The 23949-nt window shown below is 41.3% G+C and overlaps 1 protein-coding gene across 3 annotated transcripts in view; it reads left to right on the top strand.

Moving 5' to 3' along the window:
* Positions 1–23949, top strand: part of LOC115162847 (fibroblast growth factor 12) — a 135904-nt gene that overhangs the window by 22132 nt on the left and 89823 nt on the right. The window contains exon 1 of one of the 3 annotated variants that reach the window (XM_029714271.1): positions 21917–22319. The exons of the other annotated variants lie outside the window; for them this stretch is intronic. Coding sequence (XP_029570131.1) covers positions 22211–22319 — 109 coding nt within the window. The 5' untranslated portion in view covers positions 21917–22210. Of the gene's footprint in view, positions 1–21916; positions 22320–23949 lie in introns of those variants that run through there. 3 annotated transcript variants of the gene reach the window in all.

The raw sequence follows: 23949 nt of genomic DNA, 5'->3' as shown, positions 1-23949 counted from the left end.
GATTGGCCCAGCCAGAGCCCGGACTTGAACCCGATCGAACATCTCTGGAGAAACCTGAAAATAGCTGTGCAGCGATGCACCCATCCAACCTGACAGAGCTTGAAAGGATCTGCAGAGAAGAATGGGAGAAACTGTCACGACTTCCGCCGAAGTTGGTGCCTCTCCTTGTTCGGGCGGCGTTCGGCGGTCATCGTCACCGGCTTTCTAGCTGCCACCGATCCATGTTTCTTTGTAGATTGGTTATGTCTTGATTGAACACACCTGGTTCCCATTTTGTTATGATTACTTCCCTATTTAAACCCTCTGGTCATCGTGATGTTTTGTGCGTTATTGTTTTACTGTTGGTATTGTTCGTTGTGTTTGTAGTTCTTGTTTTCCCTGCGTGGATTTTGTATGTTGTATTTCTATTTGAGTAAATTACTTATGTTTTACTCAGTTCGGTGTCCTGCGATTGACTCCTTTTCCTCATCACCTATACACGGACACTGACAGAAACTCCCGAAATAAAGGTGTGCCACGCTTGTAGCGTCATACCCAACGTAACAAAATGTGGAAAAAGTCAAGGGGTCGGAATACTCTCCTAATGCACTGTACATCACATCCTGTCCCCACCTGTCACAGACCTATCATACGGCCCCGCTCACCTCGTGTCAGCCATCTTCCATTTGTCTCCTCGTGTCAGCCATCTTCCAATTTTCTCCTCTCTCTCTTGCATTTTATCTCTCCACCTCCTTCCTCTTCTCTCCCCTCTCTATCCCTTCTTTCTTCTCTAGCTCTCTATGTGAGCTAGAGTGTTTGATGGCTCTGCAGCAGTAGAGGGGAAATGCTGCAGCCATTGAGATCCCTGATGCATTAATGTTGAGAGGAGGCAGAAAGAGACCCTGTCTCATTTTGAGCTCTCTATATCTCTCCTCTCTCTCCTCTTTCCACACACACGCACTTAAGCACATACTCCAGTACATGCTTTCTACATGCTATTTAGTTGGAATATATGTAATTTTATTATAATTTACATTGGCCTGGGATTCCCTAATCGTGAGGGCCGTCATACAAAAGGTTGCTTTCTATTGGAACATTGGCGTGTTCTGTGCTGTGTGATGCACAGTGCTATTCATCACATGGTTGATAGTATACTCCCATGTGGCCTCCCCATGCAGTCCTATAGATAAACAAATTAAGGTGCACAGCCATGCAGTCCTGCATAGTCATTCTCTCTCTCGCTCTCCCTCTGTGCAGAGTAATGATGAGTGTATGAGTGTGCGACTGAATGGTGGTGCTAAGTAGACCTCTTAATTATTTACAGAGCTCTGCAAATGGACTCGCTCACATGGGGGAGAGCAGGCTGGCTGCGCTCTGTCTCAAATACTCCCTCCATCCCAGTTGGAAGTGGGTTGATGGATACTCCTCCTTCTCTTCACCCCGGTCTGATAAAAAAAGTTTCAAAAACTCTTTCCTATACTAATTTGTCTCTTCGTTTTACCAATAATCAATGGAAATCTTAAAGTGCAATCAGCAGTTGAAACAACAACAAAGTGAACACCCTGCACTGTTTTGGTTAAAAGGTGAGGGATAGGGCTGGAGAATTGTAACCACTCAAATTCAGAGACAGAGTTATGGATGCAAGGACTGACCATCCTTGATATCAAAATTATAGTTTTAGCCATGTTTTGAGGCTACATTTACTTTGTTTACAAACATTGGGGTAAACAAGTCGATTCTTTGGGTTCTGATGGGGTACGACAGTTGAAATAAGCTCATGAGTCATTTATAAGTTATATTCTTCAAGAATCAATGGGTACATATCATTAATTTATAAGTCCAAATATAGCAACTGCTGATTGACCCTTTAAAGGACTATTGTTTTCTTGATAAATCTATGGCACAAATCCTCTACTCCAGTTGTTAATTTTTCTTATATTGTTTTTGTCTCAATATAATTTTCACCTGGGAGTGTTAGTAGGACTTCCACTAAACAAATTTTGGAGAATAGCAAACACGCAAATAAATATTTACACTTGACCTATTATTCATTCTGATTACGCATACAACAACACCCACGTTAGGCCCTCCTGCAGCACTAAGTATGATTAGTTGCAACCAGTGGCGACCTGTCATTCAGGGCAGGTGGCTGTTGTTGTATGCGTAATCACAATGAATCATAGGTCAAGTGTAAGTATTTATTTGCGTGTTTGTCATTGTCCAGAATTTGTTTAGTAGAAGTCCTACCAACACTTCCAGGTGAAAATTATATTGAGGCAAATACAATTACATTTTTGGGGGAGGGTGGTGGGGACTTGCCAGTTTTGCATGTTATTTTGGTATTAATAAGTGTCACATATCAATTTGCAAACAATGTAAAAAAAAATATCATTGAGTTAATAAAGCTTCATATTTTTGTTCTCTTGAGTTAAGCAGCTTCAAAATGCAGGTGTTTCAGCCTAGCTCAGTGCTTTCTGTGGGGGTAGGGCAAGCCAGCAGAAAATACAGAGCGTTGCGCCGTGATTGCCTCAGTGTTCTGTCACTACGTCACTACGTCACTACGAAGTCTAAGGGGAGATCTCGAAAATTCTAGCCCTTTGGGTGCTGCCATAGTGTTACATTAGAAGTGCCCATCCATGAAGGCTCAAGGTCATTGGCCACAGATAAAATTACGTCAAATCACGTTATATGTATAGTAGCTTTGATTGGACTGATCATGTCAACATTATACTTTCAAAATCTTAGCTAGCAGTCATCGTCATGAATCAAGTCGGCAATCTACTGGCAAATCCATTTTAATCCCTGTCGTATGAAGAGAAATAATGAAGAGAAATTATAGATAAAACGTATCGGTGCTCATTGGCCATTGGACATAAACATTACAGAAGAAATTGGAAATTGCAAATTCAACAATGAGTGGTTTGGAAGCAAGTGAGCACAGCACAACAAGGTGAGTCCAAAAATGTATTGTATGCTGCTGCATAAATTATGTAATATGCCAGGGAGATATGTATACTGTAGCTAAGAAAGTAATACTAAGTGTATGTTGTGTAGTAAGCTGTTAGTAGCCCATGTGACTCACAATAATAATTTGGTCCCTTTTCCCCTCTTACTTTCGCCTACTGTTCTGACTTGGTGGTGCACATGTAGCTTATAGCCTGTTTTAGAGAAATGTAATCATCGAATATTTTAAGAGCTTTCATTGTCTGCTTATATGCCCCCGTTATTTATCCTATGGTTCTGACTTGGGGTACAGGGAGAATGCTGTAAGAATGGCCCATGTTCTGAATTTTGTCGCTGTACATTTCAAAAGTGCTGTACAAATAGTTATATTGACAACGTCCGTCCTAGCTCGCTAATTAAGCTCATTAATGTCTTAATCGAAATTACGTATTGCCTCTTATCCGCTCGTTGTTCCCTTATGCCATAGTTTGTACATCTCAATTGTCAGCAGAAACCACATTTGTTTAAACAAGTCAGCCACATCAGCTATGTTTTTTAAAAGGCAGGAAATGAGGCTGAATTAACTGTTTCACTGGCCAGCTGTAGCAGTGGTAAGATGTTGGGACTGGGTCTGTAAAAAAGCCCTTTTGTGGGGAAAAACTCATGCTGATTGCTGGGCCTGGCGCCCCTGCTCATGTGAAATCCATAGATTAATTTATTTCAATGGACTGAATTCCTTATATGAACTCTAACTCAGTAAAATCCTTGAAATTGTTGCATATTGTGTATATATTTTTGTTCAGTATATATTTCATGCAGCTGTCTATTACAGTGCATTCGGAAAAGTATTCAGACCCCATGACTTTTTCCACATTTTGTTACGTCACAGCCTTACTCTAAAATGGATGTAATCAAAAAATTATTCATCAATCTACATACAATACAACAGAATGACAAGCGAAAATAGTTTAATTCAATTTTTTATTGAACTTGGCAAGTCAGTTAAAAGAACAAACTGCCTTGTTCAGGGGCAGAATGACAGATTTTTACCTTGTCAGTTCGGGGATTCGAACTTGCAACTTTTCGGTTACTAGTCCAACGCTCTAACCACTAGGCTACCTGCCACCACTGTATTAAAAATATTGTATTACAAATATTTAATTTTTTATTTTAAACAGAAATATCTTATTTGCATACAGTACCAGTCAAAAGTTTAGACATACCTACTCATTCAAGGGCTTTTCTTTATTTTTACTATTTTCTACATTGTAGAATAATAGTGAAGACATCAAAACTATGAAATCACACATATGGAATCATGTAGTAACCAAAAAAGTGTTAAACAAATCAAAACATATTTTATATTCTTCAAAGTAGCCAACCTTTGCCTTGATGACAGCTTTGCACACTCCTGGCATTTTCTCAACCAGCTTAACCTGGAATTATTTTCCAACAGTCTTGAACATTCCCACATATGCAGAGCACTTGTTGGTAGCTTATCCTTCACTCTGCGGTCCAACTCATTCTAAACCATCTCAATTGGGTAGAGGTCGGGTGATTGTGGAGGCCAGGTCATCTGATGCAGCACTCCACCACTCCTTCCTGGTTAAATAGCCCTTAAACAGCCTGGTTGGATCATTGGTTGGGTCATTGTCCTGTTGAAAAACAAATGATACTCCCACTAAGTGCAAAGCAGATGGGATGGCGTATCGCCGTAGAATGCTGAGGTAGCCATGCTGGTTAAGTGCGCCTTGAATTCTAAATAAATCCCAGACAGTGTCACCAGCAAAGCACCCCTACACCATCACACCTCCTCCTCCATGCTTCACGGTGGTAACCACGCATGCAGAGATCATCCGTTCACCTACTCTGCGTGTCACAAAGACACAGCAGTTGGAACCAAAAATGTCAAATCTGGACTCATCAGACCAAAGGCCAGATTTCCACCGGTCTATTGTCCATTGCTCGTGTTTCTTGGCCCAAGCAAGTCTTCTTATTATTGGTGTCCTTTAGTAGTGGTTTCTTCGCAGCAATTTGACCATGAAGGCCTGATTCACGCAGTCTCCTCTGAACAGTTAATGTTGAGATGTGTCTGTTACTTGAACTCTGAAGCATTTATTTGGGCTGCAATTTCTGAGGCTGGTAACTCTAATGAACTTATCCTCTACAGCAGAGGTAACTCTGGGTTTTCCTTTCCTGTGGTGGTCCTCATGAGAGCCAGTTTCATCATAGCGATTGATGGTTTTTGCAACTGCACTTGAAATTTTCCGTATTGACTGAACTTCATGTCTAAAAATAATGATGGAGTGATGGATTTCTCTTTGCTTATTTGAGCTGTTCTTGTCATAATATGGACTTGTTCTTTTACCAAATAGGGCTATCTTCTGTATACCACCCCTACCTTGTCACAACACAACTGATTGGCTCAAACGCATTAAGAACGAAATTAATTCCACAAATGAACTTTTAACAAGGCACACCTGTTAAATGAAATGCATTCCAGGTGACTACCTCATGAAGTTGGTTGAGAGAATGCCAAGAGTGTGCAAAGCTGTCATCAAGACAAAGGGTGGCTATTTGAAGAATCTCAAATCTCAAATATATTTTGATTTATTTAACACTTTTGTGGTTACTACATGATTTCATTTGTGTTATTTCGTAGTTTTGATGTCTTCACTATTATTCAACAATGTAGAAAATAGTAAAAATAAAGAAAAACCCTTGAATGAGTAGGTGTTCTAAAACTTTTGACCGGTAGTGTATATCCATTGATTCATGAAGAATATAAGTTATAAATGACTCATGAGATTTGCTCCTCAACTCTCACACTCCATGAGAACCCAAAATATAAGCTTATTTTTCTCCAATGTTTGTAAACATTGTAAATGTAAACAAACACTGTAAAGCCCCATAACTTGGTTAAAACAATAATTTTGATATCATGGACGGTCAGTCCTTGCATCAATAGCTCTGTCAATTAATCTGAGAGTGGTTACATTTTGCCAGGCCCATCCCTCAGCTTTTTACCAAAACAGAGGTGGGGCAAACTTTTTCTTATTGTTTCATCTGTGGTTTTACCCTTTAAACAGTTGCATATTATCAAAGTGTCACTAACAAATGGTTAACAATAGGTCTATAGCAAATACAGCATATGGCATTCATTTTTCACATGTAAATAGCACTTTTCAGTAGTGTTCAAAGCATGCCATTCCATGAGGGCAGAATTAATTTTTCAACTCTAATCAATGAGCCAAATCAGTCCTCCATGACAACAAAATCATAAACAACAGAGTAGGGCTGGCTAATAAGTCCTTAGTTTTGGGGTTATGCTCAGGTAAAGCAATTTGGTTAATCTATACTTCCATATTTCCAAGTCTTATTTTTGAGGATCAAGGGGTATAACATTTATTGGAATGACTGGAATTCTGATAGACTTTGGTTTTTAATGTAAATATATCATTGAAAATTATTATTATATGTAGTAGAAAGCGATGGGTTATAAGAAGCCTACGTAACCAACCCAGAAAGTAAAATTTAACATCGATATATGGCCAGCTATGTCAACTTTAACATTGATTTATCCTGCAATAGATGTCGTTCAATTGGTAACATACATTTTTGTCTTCTTATAATGCCTCTTAACGGGAAAGTCATTTAAAAGTAACTGAATGTAATCAGATTACATTACTGAGTTTGGGTAATCCAAAAGTTACATTACTGATTACAATTTTGGACAGGTAACTAGCAATGGATTACATTTAGAAAGTAACCTACCCAACCCTGCATTTATTGACTCAGGGGTTGAATACTTATCTAATCAATATATATTAATGTTTTTAATTTCATAAATCTTTTGCAAATGTTATCATTTTTCTTCCACTTTGACATTATTATTTAGAGTATTTTAGAGTATTTTGCATCCGATGACGGCCTTACTGAGCTCTTCAGTAAGGCCATTCTACTGCCAATGTTTGTTTATGGAGATTGCATGGCTGTGTGCTCGATTTTATACACCTGTCAGAAACAGGTGTGTCTGAAATAGCCGAATCCGCTAATATGAAAGGGTGTCCACATACTTTTGTATATATTTTGTAAATAGGCAATATTCCAAGCATTGCTTTGTACACAAAGATGAACCAGTGCTTCAGCCTTCTCGTAGAAAGGGAGGGCCATTTCACCATGTCTTATAGATCACAGTGATGGGTGAGTGATCACAGTGTACAGTATTTTAGGATGCTGGCTGGGGCATGCATATAAACAATATCACCATAATCTAGCACAGATTTTTTTAATCCTGACTGACAAAAAAACATGATTTATTCCTGAAATAGTAAACCAATTTCAGATTTTTTGATAAAATGTCAACGTGCTGTTTAGAACTCAGCTTTTCATCTATCCAGATACCAAGATACTTATACAATCTGAAAGTGGCTTCATTTGTCTACTTTGAGACGGGAAAAAAACATGAACTGTGACTTTCTGGCATTCAGCACAAGTTTCAGTTGGTGAAGTTGTTTCTGAATATCATCAAATGCTTGTTGTAAGTTCTGAAAAGCATCCTCAATTTTGGCAGCACAGGAATAAACTGTTGTGTCATGAGCATACAAATGGAGATCTTACATTACTATCAATCTAATTTACAGTGGGGTCCAAAATTATTGATGCTCTTGATAAATATGAGTAAAAATGATTGTATGATTGTACCTTGAACAAGGTACAGTGAGACCGAAACTTTGGTAATTTACCCAATAAATAACTGGGAGTTTATACATGAGTTTATACATGGCTCTTCATTCTTTTTATAGCTTATAGTTTATTCACCGTTAGTCAGCACCTCTACATCAAATACTTTTCTGTGGGTGTACGCCAGCTCATGTTTTTTATAAAAAAATGATTGTATAAAATAAATAATTAAAATACTGAGCTATATTGTATGCTAAAAATTACTGGGTTGGAAAACACATTGTGTAACGGTTGTTGTCGGGAATAGAGGACCAAAACGCAGCAGGAATGTGGATGCTCATCTTGTATTTATTTTTAAGTAAAGTGAACACCAAAAAACAAAATAAAGAACGCACAAACAACAAAACAATCTTGTCATGTTCACACAGGCAAAACGCGAAACAATCTCCCACCACACTACACCAAACAATTACCCATATATAGGACTCTCAATCAGAGGCAACGAGAAACACCTGCCTCCAATTGAGAGTCCAGCACCCAAACCTAAACATAGAAAACCTAAACTAGACAGAATGCAGAAATACAACCTAGAACATACTAACCTAGAACATACACCCAAAACCCAGGAACACATAAATCAAACACCCCTCTACAACACACACAAAACCCCCACCATACAAAACAAACATCCCTCTGCCATGTCCTGACCAAAATACTAAACAACTACTCCCTCTTCTGGTCAGGACGTGACACATTGGGAGGGATCTTAGACCATTCCTCTGTACAGAATCCTTCCAGATCCTTGATATCCTTCATCTGCGCTCAATTTAACCCACAGGTCCAGAGACTGAGATGGCCATTGCAAAATGTTGATTTTGTGGACAATTAACAATTTCTTTGTGGATTTTGTTGTGCTTGGGGTTATTGTCTTTCTGGAATATTCACTTGTGACCAAGTTTCAGCCTCCTGGCAGAGGCAACCAGATTTTTGGCTAAAATATCCTGGTACTGGGTAAAGTTCATGATGCCGTTGACCTTAACAAGGGCCCCAGGACCAGTGGAAACAAAATAGCCCCATAACATCAGAGATCCACCACCATATTTTACAGTCGGTATGAGGTTATTGTCACCGAAAATGTCATACTTGTCGTTGAATATGTCGTATGGGAGATAGAAGTACCAAGGCGCAGCGGGATTGTGGACACTCATGTTTATTACTGCTAAAAACATGTAAGGTATCCACTTGAGAAAAACAAAACAACAAACAATACTCACAACAGCAACAGTGTGGCAGGCTCAAACAAACGCAGTGCACACAACAATTCCCCACAACCCCAAAGACAAACACACACACCTATATAGGACTTCCAATCAAAGGCAACTATACACACCTGCCTTCAATTGGAAGTCCCAATCATCCACCCAACATTTAACAAACACAAACCCCCTGCCACATCCTGACCTAGACAAAGCAATACGCCCTCTGCTGGTCAGGACGTGACAGTTATTTTCTGCTTATGCATTCTCATTTCGACAACAAACCCACCACTGATGTGTATCGCTAAAGAGTTCTATTTTTAAGAATAAGTTGAGTATTTCAGAGCTTGCCCCGAAAGACCTCATCCTGCCGAGAAAGTACATGCGCTGTTGCAGCTTAGCACACATGTAGTCCACATGGACAGTCAATCTCAGGGCACGGTCAACATGTACTCCCTGTTCACTGTGAATGACGACCGGACTACGGTCAACCACTAACCTGGGTTCTGTCATGGATCCCTCCGGAACTGTGTCATTATGCAGACCAGGTCCCCATTCCCACTTTTTGTAATTGTATAAATGTGCCCTATGGTTCACCATTGGGCTGTCGCTTATTGTTCCATTGTCCGTTGGTCGTGTGAGGACCTGTGCTGTGTTTGTTTTGGCTCTCGTGCTGCATGTTGTGTGCTTGTGTTTTCGGGTCTCGTCCCGTGTATTTATTACAGGTCTCGCCCCATGTATGTATTCAAGGTACTCCTCGCTCTTTTGTTTGGGTTCAACCCTGTGTTTTGTATACGTGTTTGTTTGGTCTTCGTCCCCATGCCTTTACATGGTACGCTGTAATTTGGGTTAAATTAAAAAAACTATTACGCATTCCTACGCCTGTCTCCCGACCCTTTATACCAACGTGACAGGTTCAAAGATAACTTCTTGTGTTTTTGTGACATTCAGGACCAGAGAGTTTGCGTTACATCATATACCCATTGATCTTTGAAGAATATAACTCATGAGCTTAGTATAACTGTCTTTACCCATCATAACCCAAAATATATAGTTGTTTTACTCAATTTATTGTTTGTAGGACCATGTTGATCCCACTTTAAACAAACTACAAATTATAAAGACTTTATAGAGCATTCATAAAGTCTTCATAAATACATCAGAGATGCTTAAAAAATCCTTCATAGAAAACAATTGATGACTTTTGTTTCTGAATGGTCAGTAGCATCTATATGCTTTGTAAAGTGTTTATGAAGGATTCATTAAGTAGTTTGTTTGATAGATAGCTTGCTAGATAGTTTAATAGTCATGTACAGGGTTACAGATATAATTACAGGGTACAAGGCCTCCCAAGTGGCGCAGTGGTCTAAGGCACCACAGCCTGGGGTTCGATCACAACCGGCCGTGACCGGGACTCCCATAGGACGGCACACAATTGGCCCAGCGTCGTCCTAGTTAGAGGAGGGTTTGGCCTGGGGGGGCTTTACTTGGCTCATCTCACTCTAGCAACTCCTTGTGGTGGGCCGGGCGCCTGGAGGCTGACTTCGGTCGCCAGCTGAATGGTGTTTCCTCCGACACGTGGGTGCAGCTGGCTTCCGGGTTAAGCGAGCGGGAGTTAAGAAGTGCGGTTTGGCGGGTCATGTTTTGGAGGACTCATGGCTCGACCTTCACCTCTCCCGAGCCCGTTGGGGAGTTGCAGCGATGAGACAAGCTCGTAATCACGAAATTGGGGTGAAAAAGGGGGAAAAAAATAAAAACACAATTATAATTACAGGGTACAATGAAATTATTGCACTCCGAGCTTCAACAAAGCAGGATAAAGTTAACAAAAATATAATAAAAATAGATAATAAAAAAATACAAATAATAATATCAACATGTACAATGATAAAAGTCCATTGGGGTGGGGGCAGGGTAAATGCAGGGCTTTCATCACAAATATTGACCTGCAAGACCTCTCTGCCTACACACACACACACACACACACACACACACACACACACACACACGCATACAAACTCGCTCATGCACACAAACACACACAGGCACGTACACATACACAAACTTGCATGCGCACACACACACACACACACACACACACACACACACACACACACAACCCCAAAAATGTCTGTTTATGAAGGCTTCATTAAGTAGTTTGTTTTTTGTAAATAAACAATGGAATAAAGAGAGTTTTATTTCTATAATTTCTATGTCATTAATTTTTTAGAATGGCTACATTTTTCCAGCACCATTCCTCAGCTTGAAAGTGAACTATGTGGCAGGTCTGCCATTTGGCTGAAAAGTTCATTAAGGATTGTGCCTACCTGTGTTTGTGTGTGTGTGTGTGTGTGTTTGTGTGCATGAGCGTGTTTGTATGTGTGTGTGTGTGTAGGCAGAGAGGTCTTGCAGATCAATATTTGTGATGAAAGCCCTGCTACTATGAGGCTCTTCAGCTGTCCATAATACAGTCCAGGGCCCGGTTTCCCAAAAGTATCTTAAGGCTAAGTTCATCGTTAGAACCTTCGTAGGAGCATCGTTAAGTCTCCAAGTTGTTTCCTAAAAGCATCGTTATAAAGTTGCGCTTAAAAACGCTCATAGTCTAACCTGCCTCAGATCGTATGCTATAGGCCTATTTTGTTCAATCAATTGAGTTATATTTTGCTACTTGTAGACTACTGTCTCAGTATATTTCATGATGTGTAGTCTAACATGTGCGCAATGATGTGCCAAATTGGTGATTTTGTGCATTTCTATTTTGTATGCGTTAGCATAAGCCACGTCAATATTTGCAGCCATAGGTGGTAATATCTATCTAGTAGCTGATCCGTTGTCAGTATTGTGGAATAATTCTAAAGTTAAGGGAAGATTTGAATTGAGAAAGCTGACCTGAGAGCAGCACTGCCTTTCTTTCAATCAGTATCTACACATGCTCCAACGATGCGCTTTGCGACCGTTCTCTTTGCGTGGTGTTTTGGGAAACACATGCTACATCTTTGGCAGTTGTAGGAAAGATGCATGTTAAAACCTGGTTTTAACGTCTATGGTTAAAACAGTCATAAGGCTAAATTGCATCGCTATCAGAAAATCAGGCCCTGACCTGAATTGGAAGGAGACTGGAGTTATTTGCCATCATCATAACCAGTGTTGCTTGTGTCATCAGTTGCTATATAGGGCCCTCTGCTGGCCAATAGAAGACTTGCATCACAGTCTGCAGGATGTATTTTTTATTTTATTTAACCTTTATTTAACTAGGCTGAGTTGTAGCCAATCACAGGCGAGCTTACATATTAATTCACAAGGAGACCATCTAATATAAGACCAAAGTATAACTAATAGATCCAAATAATGGGAACAGAAACATAATGATGTTCTGGTCAGTTTTTTTATGTGTCTACAAACATGTCTACACACAAAAGTGCATATGCATTCATTCACACAGAAACTATTCAGACAAACAGTCACAATAACTGTAGCAATTTACAACCTTGATGCAACCTTTACTGAAACTCTTATTCATAAATTGGCACTCACACCCCATGCACACGAACGCACGTGCACGTACACACACACATTTTTTAACATTGCTCTTGTAATGAAAAGGCCTGAGTTAAACATATCAATTAATTAAAAAAATGTCGTTATGAAAATCTATTTTGAAATTTAGTCATTACCGTAACACAACCTATTTGAATATTTTTGTTGTTGTCATAATCCCTTTTGTATACAGTCGTGGCCAAAAGTTTTGAGGTTGACACAAATATTAATTTCCACAAAGTTTGCTGCTTCAGTGTCTTTAGATATTTTTGTCAGATGTTAGTATGGAATACTGAAGTATAATTACAAGCATTTCATGTGTCAAAGGCTTTTATTGACAATTACATGAAGTTGATGCAAAGAGTCAATATTTGCAGTGTTGACCCTTATTTTTCAAGACCTCTGCAATCCGCCATGGCATGCTGTCAATTAACTTCTGGGCCACATCCTGACTGATGGCAGCCCATTCTTGCATAATCAATGCTTGGAATTTGTGGGTTTTTGTTTGTCCACACGCCTCTTGAGGATTGACCACAAATTCAATGGGATTAAGGTCTGGGGAATTTCCTGGCCATGGACCAAAAATATTGATGTTTTGTTCCCCGAGCCACTTAGTTATCACTTTTGCCTTATGGCAAGGTGCTCCATCATGCTGGAAAATGCATTGTTCGTCACCAAACTGTTCCTGGATGGTTGGGAGAAGTTGCTCTCGGAGGATGTGTTAGTACCATTCTTTATTCATGGCTGTGTTCTTAGGCAAAATTGTGAGTGAGCCCACTCCCTTGGCTGAGAAGCAAACCCACACATGAATGGTCTCAGGATGCTTTACTGTTGATATGACACAGGACTGATGGTAGCGCTCACCTTGTCTTCTCCGGACAAGCTTTTTTCCGGATGCCCCAAACAATTGGAAAGGGGATTCATTAGAGAAAACGACTTTACCACAGTCCTCAGCAGTTCAATCCCTGTACCTTTTGCAGAATATCAGTCTGTCCCTGATGTTTTTCCTGGAGAGAAGTGGCTTCTTTGCTGCCCATCTTGACACCAGGCCATCCTCCAAAAGTCTTCGCCTCACTGTGTGTGCAGATGCACTCACACCTGCCTGCTGCCATCCCTGAGCAAGCTCTGTACTGGTGGTGCCCCGATCCCGCAGCGGAATCAACTTTAGGAGACGGTCCTGACGCTTGCTGGACTTTCTTGGGCGCCCTGAAGCCTTCTTCAAAACAATTGAACCACTCTCCTTGAAGTTCTTGATGATCCGATAAATGGTTGATTTAGGTGCAATCTTACTGGCAGCAATATCCTTGCCTGTGAAGCCCTTTTTGTGCAAAGCAATGATGACGGCACGTTTTTCCTTGCAGGTAACCCTGATTGACAGAGGAAGAACAATGATTCCAACCACCACCCTCCTTTTGAAGCTTCCAGTCTGTTATTCGAACTCAATCAGCATGACAGAGTGATCTCCAGCCTTATCCTCGTCAACACTCACACCTGTGTTAACGAGAGAATCACTGACATGTTGTCAGCTGGTCCTTTTGTGGCAGGGCTGAAATGCAGTGGAAATGTTTTTGGGGATTCAGTTCATTTGCATGGCAAAGAGGGACTGCAATTAATTGCAATTCATCTGATCACTCTTCATAACATTCTGGAGTATATGCAAATTGCCATCATACAAACTGAGGCAGCAGACTTTGTGAAAATTAATATTTGTGTCAGTCTCAAAACATTTGGCCACGACTGTACATGTTATAATTTGTATTTTTTATGAACACATATTTAGATAAAGAACAAAAGTGACACTGACAAATTAAGGCAAATTGTTTTTTTCCCCCCTAATATTTCCTAAATATTGGTGCATTACGGTAATGATGAGCAGGTTTTGGAGAAAAGACTGTATGTTTCGTTAATGAATGTTGCATAGTTTGCCAAAACTGTACTGATCTCTATCAGAGATTCAGTAACCCAACAAATCATCGAAGTGTGTAATTTGTTAATACCAAATGACTTGCATAATACTAACATCACTGATCTCAATGCAATTTACTAAAATACCACTTATTTCAGTGCCTTCAGAAAGTATTCATACCCCTTGACTCATTCCACATTTTGTTGTGTCACAGCCTGAATACAAAATTTATACAAATTCTCTCACCCATCTACCCCATAATGATAAAGTGAAAACACGTTTTTAGAAATGTTTTCACTTTTATTCAAAATGAAATGCAGAAATATCTAATTTACATAAGTATTCACACCCCTGAGTAAATTACATGTTAGAATCGCGATTACAGCTATGAGTCTTTCTGGGTAAGGATTGTACAATAGTCACCATTGGCCTCATGGTGAAATCCCAGAGCGATTTCATTCCTTTCCAGCAACTGAGTCAGGAAAGACGCCTGTATCTTTGTAGATATTGATAGACCATCCAAAGTGTAATTAATGACTTCACCATGCTCAAAGGGATATTCAATGTCTATGTTTTATTTTGACCCATCTACCAATAGGTGCCCTTCTTTGAGAGGCATTGGAAAACCTCCCTGTGCTTGGTTGAATCTGTGTTTAAAAATCTCTGCTCTACTGAGGGACTTTACACACAATTGTACTGTATGTGTTGGGTACAGAGAATCAAAAACCATGTTAAACACTATTATTGCACACAGAGTGAGTCCATGCAACTTATTATGTGACTTGTTAAGCAACTTTTTAGTTACTTATTTAGGCTTGCCAAAACAAAGGGGTTGACTCAAGACATTTCAGCTTTACATTTTTAAAAATAAATTTGTAAAAATGTCTCAAAACATAATTTCACTTTGACATTATGGCCAATGATACAAAATCTCATTTGAATCAATTGTAAATTAAGTCTGTAACAAAACAAAAAGTGTAAAAAGTTGAGTACAGTAATTACATACATGTATTTTCAAAAGTCAAAAGTGGATTTAAAGTTACTTAAAATATATATACATTACCAGTCAAAAGTTTGGACACACCTAATCATTCCATGGTTTTTCTTTATTTTTACTATTTTCTGCATTGGACGCTTTGCTGGAGCAATTCCGTGGGGAACCTACCAGGCAGCCTGCCATGATGGTAACCTCCCAGACCCTCAGTAAGGTGGCTGGTAGCAGTTCTGATGAACTCCGGAAAGCCCCGGCGTCTACGTCCCCAAGAGGATCCGTGCTTACCCGAGTCCCTCCAAGAGCCCACAGAGACTGCCGATTCACCTCTTTCCGAGCCGATGCAGGTCGGCAGGGCAAGGCTGTCTCCAGCCGAACGCGTACGCAGACTTGAGACCCAGAGTGGTCTGTATTGCGGTGCTGCTGGTCATTATGCGTCTACCTGTCCCTTCAAGATACCTACTGTAGCTCATTCGTTGGAGTGAGTACTCTGGTGGGCCTTAAAGATAATTTTTTGTCTCCCCTGGCTCGCCCCCTTCTCCGTGCCATCCTGAGGTGGGGCGACCAGTCCAAGTCTCTCCAGGTACTCATCGACTCGGGGGCCGATGTGAATCTCATGGACGTTACCCTGGCATCCGAGCTGGGCATCCCCACTCAACCCCTCTCCATTCCCATGCATGAGTGCTGGAGGGGCGCTCTATAGGCCGGATCACCCACCAGACCACCCCGGTCAACCTACGAGTGTCGGGGAACCACAGCGAGACGATCCAGTTCCTGCTGGTTGAGTCTCCGCAGGTTCCCGTTGTATTGGAATTCTCTTGGCTCAAGCGACACAGTCCCGCCATTGACTGGGCTACTGGTGCCATCTTGGGCTGGAGCCCGTCCTGCCACACTCATTGCCTGAAGTCAGCTCTGCCTGCCCCAGGACATCTTCCGGGGGGCTTGGAAATTGCCCCGGACCTCTCCGCCAGCTCCGCAGAGTACCAGGACCTCCGGGAGGGGCTCAGTAAGGCCCGGGCCACTTCGCTTCCGCAGCACCACCCGGTATCCAAGAAGGTCAAGCCTGAGGCGAGGCACTGGCACGCCGCTATAGTGCCGCGGCTACATTCCGGATGCCGAGACCTTTCCCCCCCGACTCCAAGATCATTAGCCCCTCTGCTGTTCATCCTCTGTTGCCCCGTACCCTCTGTATTTTTCCTACCTTTTCTGTGTTCAGAGTTAAAACCATGTCTGACAGCCCCTTGTCTCCTGTTTCCAGGCCCACCTCTCTCACCCATGTCATCGACGGCCGACCGGCGTACATGGTGAGACGTCTCCTGAAGGTTCAACCTCGGGGCAGGGGATTCCCGTACCTGGTTGACTGGGAGGGTTATGGCCCGGAGGAGAGGTGCTGGGTCTCCGCTCGGGACATCATGGACCCAGGCCTCATCTCTGAGTTCCATCGCCGGCACCCCGCTCAACCAGGTATGCGCCCAGGTAGGATGCCAGGTGGCATCCCTAGAGGGGGACGCCAGGTGTCGTCCATCTTCCCCATTATTCCCTGGGTACTTATACCTGTGTTTTCTGTTTGTCTGTGCGAGTTTGTTTTGTTCCTCAAACCTACCAAGGTTTTTCCCCTTGCTCCTGCCTTGTCTATTTTCTAGTTTTCCAGGTTTTGTCCTTTCTGCCCGCCCTGACCCTGAGCCTGCCTGCCGTCCGGTACCTTTGCCCCACCCACTACTCTGGATTACCGACCTCTGCCTGACCTGACCCTGAGCCTGCCTGCCATCCTGTACATTTGCCTGCCCGTGTTCAAATTAATAAACTTTTGTTACTTCAACATTGTCTGCACCTGGGTCTTACCATCAAACGTGATAGTATTGGTGTATTAGGACTCAGATATTTGTGACTGTAAGGTCTTTTAGATGTACAGTGCCTTTGGAAAGTATTCAGACTCCTTGACTTTTTCCACATTTTGTTACGTTACAGACTTATTAAAAAATTACCACTTAATGACAAAAGCAAAAAACAGGTTTTTAGAAATGTTTCAAAATGTATTACCATTTTTTTTAAATACCTGATTTACATAAGTTTGGAAAGGCACACACTCTATTTAAGGTCCCACAGTTGAAAGTGCATGTCAGAGCAAAAACCAAGCCATGAGGTCGAAGGAATTGTCCGTAGAGCTCTGAGACAGCAATGTGTCGAGGCACAGATCTGGGGAAGGGTACCAAAAAATGTCTGCAGCATTGAAGGTCCCCAAGAACACAGTGGCCTCCATCATTCTTAAATGGAAGAACCGCCAAGAAGTTTGGAACCACCTCTTCCTAGAGCTAGCCACCCTGCCAAACTGAACAATTGGGGGAGAAGGTCCTTGGTCAGGGAGGTGACCAAGAACTCGATGGTCTCTCTGACAGTTCTAGAGTTCCTCTGTGGAGATGGGAGAACCTTCCAGAAGGACAACCATCTCTGCACCACTCCAACAATCAGGCTTTTATGGTAGAGTGACCAGACGGAAGCCGCTCCTCAGTAAAAGACACGACAGCCCACTTGGAGTTTGCCAAAAGGCACCCAAAGCCTCTCAGACCATGAGAAACATTTTTGTTTCATCAGACCAGAAAATCTGGCCAGAATGCCAAGCGTCACGTCTAGAGGAAACCTGGCACCATCCCTACGGTGAAGCATGGAAGTGGCAGCATCATGCTGTGGGGATATTTTTCAGAGGCAGGGACTGGGAGACTAGTCAGGGTCGAGGCAAAGATGAACGGAGCAAAGTACAGAGAGGTCCTTGATGAAAACCTGCTCCAGAGTGCTCAGGACCTCAGACTGGGGTGAAGGTTCACCTTCCAACAGGACAACGACCCTACACACACACAGCCAAAGACAATACAGGAGTGGCTTCGGGGCAAGTCTCTGAATGTCCTTGAGTGGCCAAGCAAGAGCCCGGACTTGAAACCAATCGAACATCTCTGATGAGACCTGAAAATAGCTGTGCAACAACACTCCCCATCCAACCTGAAAGAGCTTGAGAGGATCTGCAGATAGGAATGGGAGAAACTCCCTAAATACTGGTATGCCAAGCTTGTTGAGTCATACCCAAGAAGACTCAAGGATGTAATCGCTGCCAAAGGTGCTTCAAGAAAGTACTGAGGAAAGGGTCTGAATACCTAAAGTTGAAGTCGGAAGTTTACATACACTTTGGTTGGAGTCATTAAACCAGTTTTTCAACCACTCCACAAATTTCTTGTGTTTTGACAAGTCGGTTAGGACATCTACTTTGTGCATGACACAAGTTATTTTTCCAACAATGGTTTACAGACAGATTATTTCACTTATAATTCACTGTTTCACAATTCTAGTGGGTCAGAAGTTTACATACACTAAGTTGACTGTGCATTTAAACAGCTTGGAAAATTCCAGAAAATGATTTCATGGCTTTAGAAGCTTCTGATAGGCTAATTGACATCATTTGAGTCAATTGGAGGTGTACCTGTGGATGTATTTCAAGGCCTACCTTCAAACTCAGTGCCTCTTTGCTTAACATAATGGGAAAATCAAAAGAAATCAGCCAAGACCTCAGAATTTTTTTTTAGATCTCCACAAGTCTGGTTCATCATTGGGAGCAATTTCCAAATGCCTGAAGGTACTACGTTCATCTGTACAAACAATAGTACGCAAGTATAAATACCATGGCGCCACGCAGCCATCATACCGCTAAGGAAGGAGACGTGTTCTGTCTCCTAGAGATGAACTTACTTTGGTGTGAAAAGTGCAAATCAATCCCAGAACAACAGCAAAGGACCTTGTGAAGATGCTGGAGGAAACGGGTACAAAAGTATCTATATTCACAGTAAAACGAGTCCTATATCAACATAACCTGAAAGGCCACTCAGCAAGGAAGAAGCCACTGCTCCAAAACCGGCATAAAAAAGCCAGACTACGGTCTGCACATGGGGACAAAGATCGTACTTTTTGGAGAAATGTCCTCTGGTCTGATAAAACAAAAATATAACTGTTTGGCCATAATGACCATCGCTATGTTTGGAGGAAAAAGGGGAACGCTTGTAAGCCGAAGAACACCATCCCAACCGTGAAGCACGGGGGTGGCAGCATGATGTTGTAGGGGTGCTTTGCTGCAGGAGGGACTGGTGCACTTCACAAAATAGATGGTATCACAAGGATGGAAAGTTACGTGGATATATTGAAGCAACATCTCAAGACATTAGTCAGGAAGTAAAAACTTCGGACGCAAATGTGTCTTCCAAATGGACAATGACCCCAAGCATACTTCCAAAGTTGTGGCAAAATGGCTTAAGGACAACAAAGTCAAGGTATTGGAGTGGCCATCACAAAGCCCTGACCTCAATCCTATAGATTTGCGGGCAGAACTGAAAAAGCGTTTGCTAGCAAGGAGGCCTACAAACCTGACTCAGTTACACCAGCTCTGTCAGGAGGAATGGGCCAAAATTCACCCAACTTATTGTGGGAAGCTTTGTGGAAGGCTACCCGAAACGTTTGACCCAAGTTAAACAACTTTAAGGCAATGCTACCAAATACTAATTGAGTGTATGTAAACTTCTGACCCACTGGAAATGTGATGAAAGAAGTAAAAGCTGAAATAAATCATTCTCTCTTCTATTATTCTGGCATTTCACATTCTCTTTGGGCTAGGCAGGTCACTAGCGCCCCACCTCAACAACATCCGGTGAAATTGCAGAGTGCGAAATTCAAAATACAAAATTCGTAATATTAAACATTCATGAAAATACAAGTGTCTTACATTGTTTAAAAGCTTAACTTCTTTTTAATCCAGATGCTTTGTCAGATTTCAAAATGGCTTTACGGCAAAAGCATGCCATGTGATTATCTGAGGACAGCGCCCCACTTACAAAGCATTGCAAACATTTTCCAAACAAGCAGAGGCATCACGGAAGTCAGAAATAGCGATAAAATAAATCACTTACCTTTTGAAGATCTTCCTCTGTTTGCAATCCCAAGGGTGCCAGCTACATAACAAATGGTCGTTTTGTTCGATAAAGTCCTTCTTTATATCCCCAAAAAGTCTGTGTTTTTGGCGTGCTTGATTCAGTAATCCACCGGTTTCCCTCGTTCAGAAATGCATACAAAGGAATCCCAAAATTTACCAGTAAACTTCATCCAAACAAGTAAAACAATGTTTCTAATCAATCCTCAGGTACCCTAATATGTAAATAAACCATACAATTTAAGACGGAGAATAGTATGTTCATTACCGGAGATAAATAACGAAGTGCGCGCCCTCATCCACGCGCGCCACAATACTAAAGCCAAAATGGGAGCCACATGGAAAAACTACAAATTCTAGCTTATTTAAAAACAAAACAAGCCTGAAACTATTTCTAAAGACTGTTGACAACTAGTGGAAGCCCTAGGAACTGCAATCTGAGAGGTATGCCTTTGATTTCCCATGGACAGCCATTTCAATGAGTCGTGACCTAAAGAAAAAAAGATTCTGGATGGATTCTCCTCGGGTTTTCGCCTGCCATATCAGTTCTGTTATACTCACAGACATTATTTTAACAGTTTTCTGTTTTCTATCCAATGCTACCAATTATATGCATATCCTAGCTTCTGGGCCTGAGTAACAGGCAGTTTACTTTGGGCACCTCAGTGATCCAAATTTCCGAATACTGCCCCCTATCCTTAAGAAGTAAAATAAAGTGGTGATTCTAACTGACCTAAAACAAGGAATTTTTACTCAGATTAAATGTCAGGAATTGTGAAAAACTGAGTTTAAATGTATTTGGCTAAGGTGTATGTAAACTTCCAACTTCAACTGTATGCAAATGTGATATTTCAGTTTTTATTTGTAAACATCAACTAATATACAATTTTCATGATTTATGGACAAACTACAGCAATATATTTTGGGTTGTATTCAAATAAGTTTGTTTTTCTAAAGTAAGATTTTATAAAATGCCCTGAGAATTTAATCCGGATGCATTTCTGTAATGAGAATATTCAGGTGAAAATGTAAAATGTATTTAAAATAAGACACTTTACCAAAAACAAAACATCATAGTCTTCAGAATTCGCTCATTTTTGCAGATGCATGAAATTGCTAAAGACATAGTTTTGCTACTGAACTTGCCCCTCCACCCACACACAAACATACTCGAAGACCAATCATAGAAAAAAAGTGTTCAAAAATACACTGAGTTGCATACTTACCCACCCACACCCTGATTACCTAATGAAGACATACTCTCTTTAATATGTCCCCAGTGTCTCCGATGTCTTGCCTCTGTCATTGCTCACCGGGAATTTCCTCTCCCAGCACTTTCACCACGTAAACACAGATAGAAATAGTTCCCACCATGCAGTGACGCTCATTTACACTCTCAGAATAGACTTTCCATTTCTATTGCATGGCTTGCCGGGGCCAAGGGATCACATATCCACATAGCTAAACCGTTCAAATAACTCCTAATTGTGTTTGACGAATGGCGTCAATCACTGGACAGGGAGGCATGCAGCTGTCCCACTTGACAAAGGTGAAAAGGTTGACTCGGGTGTCTCATTGCAGTGTTAGATAACCTGCTTGTTAATCCAAGGTCTGTATGGACGCAAGCGTGTGTGTGTGCTGCAGGAGCGTGGAGAGAGTGGTGGTGGTGAGTTGGAGGGTGGGGATTTAGTGAGTTAGAGTTTTAGTGTCAACAGGAGCGGGACAAGGACAGCCAGGGCTAAATACGGTGAGACAGACACACACCGAGTGGACAAGGACTGGTCAGCTTAACTAACTCTTTACAAGTGACACGGACAACTGACTTATACAGGGGAAGAGGGGTTGTGTAAGCAGGGGCATAGGGGGGCAAAAGCAGATTAAGGGGTACAGGGGGGCTCTGCATTTTACGGACTGTGTTTTTGGACGTCTCAGAGAGCGTTGGAGAGCTAGACATGACTCGTTCACTTGGTAGCCTGTTCCGACGACTGCTGTCCAAAGACAGTAAGGGAGAGGAGGAAGATGAGGAGGAAGGAACAGCAAAACCAGACAGCGATGAGCAGGGTGAGTTCTCTTTACTCCAAGCCAGGGGTGTCAAACTCCTTCCATGGAGGGTCGAGTGTCGGCGGGTTTTGTTTTTTCCTTTCAATTAAGACCTAGACAACTAGGTGAGGGAAGTTCCTTACTAATTAGTGACTTTAATTCATCAATCAATTACAAGGGTGGAGCGAAAACCCACAGACACTCGGCCCTCCGTGGAATGAGTTTGACACGTGCTCCGAACCCTCCGCATAGGTTTGGTATTTTTGGGGTATTTTATTAGGATCCTATTAGCTGTTGCAAAAGCAGCATCTACTCTTCCTGGGGTCCACACAAACATGAAACATGACATAATACAGAACATTAATACACAAGAGCATCTCAAGGACAGAACTACATATAAAACATTTTAAAGGCACACGTAGCCTACATATCAATACATACACAAACTATCTAGGTCAAATAGGGGAGAGATGATGTGCTGTGAGGTGTTGCTTTATCTGTTTAAACAAGGTTTGCTGTTCATTTGAGCTATATGAGATGGAATGGAGTTCCATGCAATAATGGCTCTATATAATACTGTACGCTTTCTTGAATTTGTTCTGGATTTGGGGACTGTGAAAAGACCCCTGGTGGCATGTCTGGTGGGGTAAGTGTGTGTCAGAGCTGTGTGTAAGTTGACTATGCAAACAATTCAGGATTTTCAACACATTCATTTTTCTTATAAAAAGAAGTGATGCAGTCAGTCTTTCCTCAACTCTTAGCCAAAAGAGACTGGTATGCATAGTATTTGTATTTATATCAGCCCTCTGATTACAATGAAGAGCAAGATGTGCCGCTCTGTTCTGGGCCAGCTGCAGCTTAACTAAACATGCTTTGTTTAATGCCAGTGGCAAGTCATTGGTAAAAATAGAAAAGAGTAGAAGGCATAGGGAGCTGCCCTGCGGTACACCACACTTTACATGTTTGACATTAGAGAAGCTTCCATGAACGAAAACCCTTTAAGGTCTATTAGATACAGCGCCTTCGGAAAGTATTCAGACCCCTTGACTTTTCTCACATTTTGTTACATTACAGCCTTGTTCTAAAATGAAATAAAACATTTTCCTCAGCAATCTACACACAATACCCCATAATGACAAAGCAAAAAGTTTTTTTTAAATTTTTGCTAATTTATTAAAATTAAAAAACAGAAATACCTTATTTACATTAGTATTCAGACCCTTTGCTATGCGACTCGAAATTTACCTCCGGTGCATCCTGTTTCAATTGATCATCCTTGAGATGTTTCTACAACTTGACTGGAGTCCACCTGTGGTAAATTCAATTGATTGGACATGATTTGGAAAAGCACACACTTTTCTATATATGTGATATTTCTGTTTTGTATTTTTAATACACTTACAAACATTTCTAAAAACCTTGCTTTGTGATTTTGGGGTATTGTTGTTCAGTAGATTGATGAGGGAAAAAAACTATTAAATCCTTTTTATCATTCACACACACAACTGATGTCCTCTCTCAATGACTTACAGATTGATGTCATCTTGCCGTTCTCCATTCTGCAAACTGTTAGTCAGGTCCTGGACCTCTTTGGTCAGGTTGTACATTCTTTTATTAGTTGAATCCACTAGTATTTGGACAAAACACTTGA

Source organism: Salmo trutta, chromosome 26, assembly GCF_901001165.1.
Source record: "Salmo trutta chromosome 26, fSalTru1.1, whole genome shotgun sequence".
NCBI classification, from domain to species: Eukaryota; Metazoa; Chordata; class Actinopteri; order Salmoniformes; family Salmonidae; genus Salmo; species Salmo trutta.
Note: the sequence above shows the minus strand (reverse complement) of the source record. Positions and strands in the feature narration are given on the sequence as shown.